The sequence below is a fragment of the Musa acuminata genome, chromosome BXJ3-8, assembly GCF_036884655.1.
Source record: "Musa acuminata AAA Group cultivar baxijiao chromosome BXJ3-8, Cavendish_Baxijiao_AAA, whole genome shotgun sequence".
In the NCBI taxonomy this organism is placed as follows: domain Eukaryota; kingdom Viridiplantae; phylum Streptophyta; class Magnoliopsida; order Zingiberales; family Musaceae; genus Musa; species Musa acuminata.
In genome coordinates, this window is record NC_088356.1 from 17914438 (window position 1) to 17923866 (window position 9429).

The following is a 9429-nucleotide window of genomic DNA, read 5'->3' on the forward strand; positions in this document are numbered from 1 at the left end:
TAAAAGATGATAGTAAGATCCGAGATAGAAATATCATCTTTATTATTTACTAATTGGACGCTTGTTAGGATTAGGGTGAATCTGACCGACATATTATTTTGGATTGATAATAGCCATGCGTTTATACCCCTTCTTCTTCTACCATGTGAAGGCAATTCACCTAATCATATAACTCATCTATTTCTCCCAAATCCCCCCACCTCTGCCCATGACCTCCCAACCAACAAATCCACCCAACATCAACTGAATCTAATATGAAAAATAAGAGATCTATCATTGATTCCACCATCTCTTAACCCATACATTCCCATCCGCTCTTCCTCCATTAACACGAAATGTGGAGCCTTTGAGGGACTGTCCCCCTCCCTGGCAAAAGCTGTCGCTCACTGTCGACCTCCACCTCGTGCCTTCCTCTCTGCTTGCTTCTGTTGTGGGAAAGGAAGCCTTTCACATCTCTCGCCCGACCCCAACCACTGCAGCCTCACCAACCCCGTTCCTTTTCTCCACCGTTCCCCTTGCTTCGTCTCTCTCGCTGGTTAAAGGATGAAGAGGAAGGAGGGTGAGAGCAGCGAGGGGATAGCGTGGGAGCTCCGCCCCGGAGGGATGCTGGTGCAGACGAGGAGCGACGCGGCTGGCGGGCCCGGCGGACCCCTCGTCAAGATCAGGGTATCCCGTGGCTCCTGCCAGCATGAGGTCTCCATCCCTTCCCAAACCACCTTCGGTACATTCTTGCTCCTTTCTGCTCTTGTTTGGTAGATTTCGTTGCCATTTTTTTTTATCTTTCTGTGATTTTATCGTGTATTTTGTTGGTGGTGGTGTTGATAAGGGGAATTGAAGAAGGTGCTTGCTCCGGAGACTGGCCTGGAGCCTCAAGAACAGAGGCTGTTGTTTCGGGGCAAGGAAAAGGATGATGATGAGCGCTTGCACATGGCGGGGGTCAAGGACATGTCCAAGGTGGTCCTCCTGGAGGATCCCGCGAGCAAGGAGCGGAAGCTCGAACAGACGAAGCGGGATCAGGGGATCCTGAGGGCGTGTGAAGCGGTCGCGCTTGTCAGAGCCGAGGTGGATAAGCTCGCCGTGAAGGTCGGTGGCTACCCTTTGATATTGGAAATCTGCTGGTTGCTGTTTGGATTCTAACTGATTGACTTATGATGTAGGTGTCGACATTGGAGGCTTCTGTGCACGCGGGCACGAAAGCTGCAGACAAAGAGTTTGTCGTTTTGACTGAGTTGCTCATGGTGCAATTGCTGAAACTGGACAGCATCGAGGCTGAGGGGGAAGCCAAAATGCAGAGGAAGTTTGAGGTACTGTCAAGATATATATATATATATATATATATACATACATATATATATAATCTTTTTCATTCTAAGATAGTTTGGATGGTCGACTGATTGAAGTTGTTGGCAAAATTATCTTTTTCCGCTCAGTATGCCCTGGTGTATCGCTCGCTACACTGTACCGTATCGTACCGAGAAAAACTCGGTACATCGGTACAGTACGAAATTTACAAAATGTTAAATTTACAATATATATATATATATATATATATATATATATATATATATATATATATATATATATATATATGGGTAGGTTTATTAGACTGTTAAAAAATGAATATCATTTACAAAAAATCAATGTAATGAGATAAGAATATAGATATGGATGTAGAAGGTGAATAGAAATAATAGAATAAGAACTGTTATTTATCTGCAAACAATTAAATAGAACCTCAACAAAAAAAATAAAATAAGGAAAAACCATCAACATGGTTTAAACCAAGGTTCAAAATACAATACCATATTGGTATACGGTGTCGAATGCATGAGATATGCAAAGAAATTAGGATGTGCCATCAATATAAGTCTTGTCAGATGCAAGAGATGTGCAAGGGTATGACATTGACATATAATGGCATCAAGACATATCTGTCTAAATAAGCTATAGAAGATGCTCTAGAACATCAATATAGAATATGTGATACTCATGCGACAAGACATGCCAACTTAAATTGCCTATGTAAGGGGTGTCAATACATTAATACATAAGGGTATTGAGTTATACTAACTTGTACCCCTCGCGTAAGTGGTGTTAGATGCACGAGACATGTCAACTTAAATTGTCTTAGGTGTCAAATGCATGAGATATACTAGAGCATTAGGGTGTATCGAATTGAATTACCAGCGTAGGTTGCATGATAGGTATATGGGTGTCAGGACATGCCAACTTAAACCTCTAATGTAAGGGTGTTAAATGCATGAGATGTACAATAGCGTTATAGTATGCACAAGGCTTAGAAGGTGTTAGATGTAATAAACATACTAGAGGACATTAGTGTGTGCTAACAAGGGGTGTCTGATGCATGAGATACATGATGGTATTCAATTGTGTTGACTTGAATATCACGTGTAGGTGATGTTGAATGCACAAGACACATGAGGGCATTGGGATGTCTCGGATTAAATTGCTTGTATAGGGGTGTCATATGTAAGAGACACACAAAGGCATCAAGGCATAGAGTATTGAACCCCTTGTTTAGTATATACGAAAGCATGAGATGTCATGCCAACATGAACCACCTACATACCTAGTGCCTCACTTATGAGATACTCAAGAGTGTTAGGACATGTCAACCAGAACCACCCATGTAGAGAGGTGCATATGCAGGAAATGGGCAAGGGCATTGAAGCGTGGTGACTTGAATGACCCCTATAGGAGATATTAAGTGCATGAGACATGCAAGTTTATCAAGCACGCCAACTTGAAGCATCCTTGTAGGGGGATGTTGATGCATGAGATGCACTAGGGCATTAGGATATGCCAAAATGGATCAGATGCACTAGGGCATTAGGATATGCCAAAATGGATCTCCTTAGGATATGCCAAATTGGATCACCTATGTAAGCATGAGACATATGGGCATTGTGGTTTAGCGACTTAAACCACCTGCATATGGGGTATCAGACATAAAAGATGCATGATTTCATCGACATGTGATGTGAATCCCTTGTATGGGGTGTCAAATACATGAGACAAGCAAGGGCTTCAAACCATGTCAATTTGAATCGCCCACATAGGGAGTGGACAAATAAGATATATGAGTGTGTGTCAAGACATACAGACTTGAACTCTCCACAGGTGTGTTAGTTTCTGTTTAATTTAAGAGTAACACATCAATCACATGAAACATTTAACATCATTCTCTACTTTTACCCACCTAGCTAATTACCTTGTGAATAATGTCTTCATCAATATCTTCTTCTTATTTTTGAATAATTGATCTAAGATGTCTAAAATTAATTACCTGAATTTTTTCTTCATTCATCGGCTATATCATATTTTCTTAATATTGTTATAATGAAATTTCATATCTTCCGTCATAATATTAATTTAAAACTTTCTTTAAACTCCATATCATTCACAAACACTTTTTTATCATCCTTTATGGATTTTATATTATCTAAATCTCTACTCTTCTTTTTTTATCTCATGTAATTGATAAAAATTCTTTTCTCAATGATCCTTAATATACCATAAGAACTATTATAAGCCTTGTAGTTCCCGAAACCTTTTAACTTATTTTATTGGCCTTTTCTTAGCTATTACGTATCTTCGAAAATTTTCCTCAAAATACATTTTTATTAAAATTTAAAGCATGGTTGGACGTATCATTCAAAATGGTACAAAATGGGTGGTACATAGCTTCTTGATTTGCCCTGACCGGAAGATATGGAGTAAAAAAAAATTGAAATCTAGATCATTATTTGTGTTCTGGAATAAAAAAATCAACACTCTAGCAAGTACAAAAAGAAACATAAGAATAGACAGCCACAAAATTGACTATTATTTATATGCAGGCATGGCATCCTTGTGAATCAAAATTGTGCCACTATGAAGACATTTGACTTCTTTGATTTTCTGTTCACAAAGAGGGAGCAAGGACCACCTTATCATGTTCCAAGATAGATAACTTATGTGTTCTTGTTTTCATCTCATGTACCTTGGTGATCTGTACCCTAGGTTACATAGAATTGTATTGGTCATCTTAAAGTACAAGACCCGCTAACTTAAATTGTGGTTGTCCCTCTGATGTGAGACCATTTGGTGACTGACCATATTTAGCTCAGCTAATTAGTTAGGATATCAAGTGGTTTCTAAGTTTCTACTTTAATGCAATATACCTATTTGGATCTGATCATTTTTCCGACCACGCTATTTCTCATTACCTGATCCTCTATTGTTTTTTTTTTGTATTCATAATCTACTCTTTTCTTCTAAATCCTTGAGCTTCATCTTCTGCCTCCCTTTTTCCTTAAATTCCCTTCTGTTTTCCTTTATATTCTGTGTCTGAGTTGCTATGCATTTAGGGGCTACATACTTTGATGAGTTGTTAGGTCCTAAACCCTGAATCAAACACAAGCAGCCAATTGATTGGGTTGGTCAGAATCTATTGAGTGAGAAAAAATAAGGACCCAGATCCAATCTTTTTCTTGGCAGGTTTCAATTGTTCAACACATTCAATCAAATATGGCAACTTTTTTCATACTATCGATTGTTCAACAAATACCAGTAAAATTGTATTCAACTAGATTGGAGCTTCTCGCTCTTGTTGACTGATGCAGACACTTGAACAAGCTCTTAAATAATCATTTGCCTAGGCTTAGAGTTCCTCAGATGCTTTTGGTAAAAATGGGCAAAAGGGAGTGAACAAAACAAGGATAATTCTTTACTAGCATTCCTTGGACATGTCATTGTCTTGAGAGAGAGTGACCCATGTTGAGTATCTATATGAACCTACATTCTGCTTTTTGTTTATGGTCCCTTCTACTTTACCCTTGATTTTTTTTCATGGAAAACTGCTTGTTACTTGCTTTATCAAATTATGAATTATCATCTGTAATGAAAATATAAAATAGCACTGAAGTAAACGAGCATAAGAAAATATGTGAATAAACCCACCTACTGACACCTCCATATTTGTGTAAAATGGCATTTTGATGGTACATCTTGTGCTTCTTTCATATCTATGAAACCCGATTAATCATCTAGTAGTGATTATTATATTGCACTGAGAAAATTTGTGATTATTATATTGTAACATCTTTTCTAGACTTGTCCGATCAATTTGGGTCACATAGATCGATTCATTCTTGTGTCTTGAACCAATTTAAAGTCATTTTCATAATCAAATAAGCTTAACATATCTTCTAGACTTTTGAACTTCTATTTCACTTGGTTATGATATACCCTTTGGTGTCTTCTCTTCTTGTTAAATTATAATTGAGTACATGTTATATGTCAGTTTATACTTGAGAGCTACTGGTGAATCTAGGTGACCATTCTTGAACAGAAGTTGAGTGCTACCCTAATCAGGACAATAATTTGCAGTCTGGGAACCAACTAGAAGCCTAATCTAATCCCTTTTCTTGATATAAGTATTTTGGCATCAGTATCTATGGGGAAGAACTTTCAAGCCTTAAAACCTAAGCTTTATTTGTTTGATCGTAATGATCATACATATGAATCTACATAAATGGAATTGAACTAATCTAGAGGAATGTGTTGCTTTTTTTCAAACATCACCTAATACCAAATTCTTGAAGCAATTAGGATTTTTAAACTTGTATTGGATGTCATAGGGTTGAATTATGAATAAAGTTATAGGAGTAAAGATAAGATATGGGGGGAACAATTTTGGAGACTTCAAAATTAATCGAAAAAGAATTACAACGTGAATCTTTTCATATTCCCTATGCAATAATAATCATACGTTCATAATTTCAGGTATGTTTCAGAAGTTAGAATCATGTAATATAATTTACATGCAACTAGTCTTTTGTTTTTGGGTTAAGATCCATTTTAGCTCCTGTGATTTTAGTCATGAACCACTTAAGCCCTTATAGTTTACTCGTGTCTAAAATAACCTATATAATTTCAAAAAACGTAGTATATAAGTCCCTCATATCAAGTCTAAGTTAACAGACGTTAGAGTTTGCTTATGTTGCATGTTGACTCACAATAAATCATTAATATAATGACACGTATAATTTAAGTTTAAAAAATGGTTAAGATCCATTTTAGCCCCTATGATTTTGGCTATGGACCACTTAAGCCCTTATAATTTATTTGTGTCTAAAATAACTCCTATATTTTAAAAAACGTAGCATATAAGCCTTTTTCGTCAAGTCTGAGTTAACAGACGTAAGAGTTTACTTACGTGGCATGCTGACTCGCAGTAAACCATTAATATAATGACACATGTAACTTAAGTTTAAAAAAAAACTGAGACCACAATTAATGGCAGGAGGAGGCGTCGTCGTGGAAGCGACCACCAACAGCAGCACTGAGCCGCTGCTACCTAGTAGGGCGTCGTACACATACAGCCTCTCCCATGTTAACGACGGGTTCAGTAGCTTCCAGTTTTGTCTCAGGTGGATGTGCGTCGACCAGTCCGTTGCTAGGCACACGGTGGTCTCCTGGTTCTTCTTCCTCCTCCTAGGCGTCTTCGTCCCCATCGCCTCCCATATCGTTCTCTCTTGCCCCCCACCCGTCGTGCTTATGACGTGGTGGTCCAGCTCTCTCTTACTTCTGCCTCTAGCCTCTCTTACCTTTATCTCTCCTCCTTTATTCGTTGCTTTCTCTTCCTCGACAAGATGGACCTTAACCCTTTTAAAAACTTAAATTATATGTGTCATTATATTGATGATTTATTGTGAGTCAGCATGCCACGTAAGCAGAATCTAACGTTTGTTAACTCAGATTTGATAGGAGGGGTTTATATGTTACGTTTTTAAACATGTAGGGGTTATTTTAGACACAAGTAAATCATAATGGCTTAAAACCACGGGAGCTAAAATGAACTTTAACCCTTTTAAAACTTAAATTACATGTGTCATTATATTAATGGTTTATTGTGAGTTAGTATGTCACGTAAGCATACTCTAACGTCTGTTAACTCAGACTTGATGGGAGGGGCTTATATGTTTTTTTTTTGAAAATGTATAGGTTATTTTAGACACGAATAAACCATAAGGGCTTAAGTGGTCTATAACTAAAACCATAGGGGCTAAAATGAACCTTATCCCTTTATTTTTTTATTTGAGGATTCAATGGTTTCCATAGAATTGTGATTTAAAGGGCAAAACAACAATTGTAGATGCTTTAGAAGGTGAATATACATATGAGATGGCTCTGTCAAGGATCTGTTGTTATCCTTGTGATACCTCCTGGGATCGTGCTCATCTAGACACAAGTAGCAAGAGCGTTGATATCTTGTCACGGGAACTTGTTTACAAGATCTGTTTTTATTGTTGAAATAACAATGGCTTGTGAATATGATTTTTAGAAGTCAATTTTATATCAAGTGGTATGTTTGATTGGAGTTCTACCCATAATTAATATGTTTCACTCAAAAGAGTGTTCAGGACTTGCATTGGCATCTAAAACTTTGTAGAGAAGTGGTATTCAAGATGAGAAGATCTTTGTCTGCATTGGGCTATAATCTGGGGGAGTCGAGAAATAGATGTCAAGTAGTCATTGGAGTTGTTATTGGAAAAAATGGTGAAGCATAATTGGTAACTTTGCTTTAGAAGCTGAGATATAAGTAAGCAAAGATGAACTCCTTCATTTGCTTTTCTTGCAGATGATATAGCCAAAAATCATAGGAAGCATAACTTCTTTACATTGACTCATGTGGTCATCTCTGTCAACATCTGGTTTTCTATATCTGCACCATGTCTACAAAAGCTTGAAGTACTCTAGCAATATTGTATGTGCACCATGGCTTGTTATGATACTATAACCAATTGCTGATGACAATATTTTATGTCGAGTGGGAAAATATTCTTAGCAACACTATTTAAGAAATCAATACAAAATATCCTGTATTGATACTCTGGTTGATTACTGTAAAGACATCATTATACATGTCTCAGTTTCCATTTCAAAATTCTTTCTCAGGTTCATCGTATACAGAACTTTGTGGAGACTCTTGACTTACTAAAAACAAGAAACTCCAACCCTTTCGGCAACAGCAGCAATGCTGTTTCGGTGACAACTCGATGGGAGACATTTGAATCTGGGTTGGGCACCTGAACACACCTCATTCAAAGGCATCATCTACCACAATTACCAATGATTGGGAAAACTTCGACTAGCGTATACTCTATACTATACTAGAAGACCAAATTATCCATGTTGTTGTTTGTCATCATTCCTATTTCTGTCATCTGTTTTTTCATGTGAATGACTTTACGAGTTTTTTCACAAACAAACTGTTTTCGGATGACCAAGAAAAATGTTGTGACTCGATGCGTTTCGTAATATTTTTTATCAGCTTCTATGTTTCAGCATACTGTTTTCGAATGACCAAGAAAATTGTTGCAACTTTATGCATTTTGTAATATTTTTTGTCAGCTTCAATGTTTCAACATATCGAATTGGCATTGTTTTGGTTCTGATTTTGTATGGAGTCCTGAATGCTCTTCCAAATGTATGCCTCCACTTCATGGACATCCTTAGTGGTTTAGAAACGCTAATGATGAACAGGATACTGGATGAGTTGCTTCAGGAACATATTGGAGGGGTCAAGAGGAGCAAAAGGCCTTGTAAATACTGCACATTATGAGCCTTCAGGATGTAATTGTGTTTGGTTTCATGCTTTTAATGCTAATTATATATAATTCATAAGGGAGTTGATCTGTGGTTCAATATACTATGATGTTTTCCTCGAGTAGTATGTAGCTCTGAGAGAAGTTGCTAAAACATCACTCTGCTGCTGCAGTGCAAAATGCATCTTTGGTCTTCAGGAATTTTTTTTGTTTTTTTGACGCTTTTAATGTTGAACTCTTCGATTCTCTCCTCTTAGATTTTGGTTAACAAATGTAGCAAATGAAAGCTGAAAAAATATTGAATATTAACCTTTCACTTCACCTTATCCCGTTTCATACATAAGAAAGAAATAATTTATATATGGATACGATGAGTTTACGTTTGAACTTTTAAAAAAAGGTTACAATGTGACTTGACTTAGTGTTGATTCTATCAAATGAACTTTTTGGCAGCAGGACAAGCCTTGTGGTTATATAATTGATGTATCGTTGGGCAGTCACAATGATAAAAATCTGAACATTTTCGGTCCACCCCCACTTAAAATTAAGTTTGAGTATCCTTAAAGTGAATGAGATTGAGCACCGCTAATCAATCGAGTATGGTTACGGATGTTCTATTGTACGATTCCTATTCCTAATAAATATCCAAGTTGGATTTAGGTTTAGATGTCTGTCTAGAGATTTCGTCGAGTTTATGCTTGGATGTGATCGAATTTCTCAAGAACACTAAATGACACTGGTTCATATCGTATTTGGATATCCTTTTAATCGGGTGAGTTGAAATCTGATGTAAGATAATTGTATTATGAGAACAAAT

General features: G+C 37.1%; 1 protein-coding gene across 1 annotated transcript; it reads left to right on the plus strand.

Annotated features, from left to right (window-relative positions):
* The first annotated feature begins 208 nt into the window (after nt 1-208).
* Nucleotides 209-8351, plus strand: LOC135644693 (BAG family molecular chaperone regulator 4-like). The gene is made up of 4 exons (XM_065162514.1): nt 209-721; nt 827-1083; nt 1158-1304; nt 7963-8351. The coding sequence occupies exons 1-4, from the start codon at nt 544-546 to the stop codon at nt 8095-8097; spliced, it is 717 nt and encodes a 238-aa protein (XP_065018586.1). The 5' UTR covers nt 209-543; the 3' UTR covers nt 8098-8351.
* Nucleotides 8352-9429: the final 1078 nt, after the last annotated feature.

Excerpts from the sequence above, each read along its gene's own strand:
- LOC135644693 (XM_065162514.1), top strand. The coding sequence starts at position 544 with ATGAAGAGGAAGGAGGGTGAGAGCAGCGAGGGGATAGCGTGGGAGCTC. Across the intron at positions 722-826 it reads CCCTTCCCAAACCACCTTCG|GGGAATTGAAGAAGGTGCTT; the intron begins GTACATTCTTGC and ends GGTGTTGATAAG. Across the intron at positions 1,084-1,157 it reads TGGATAAGCTCGCCGTGAAG|GTGTCGACATTGGAGGCTTC; the intron begins GTCGGTGGCTAC and ends CTTATGATGTAG.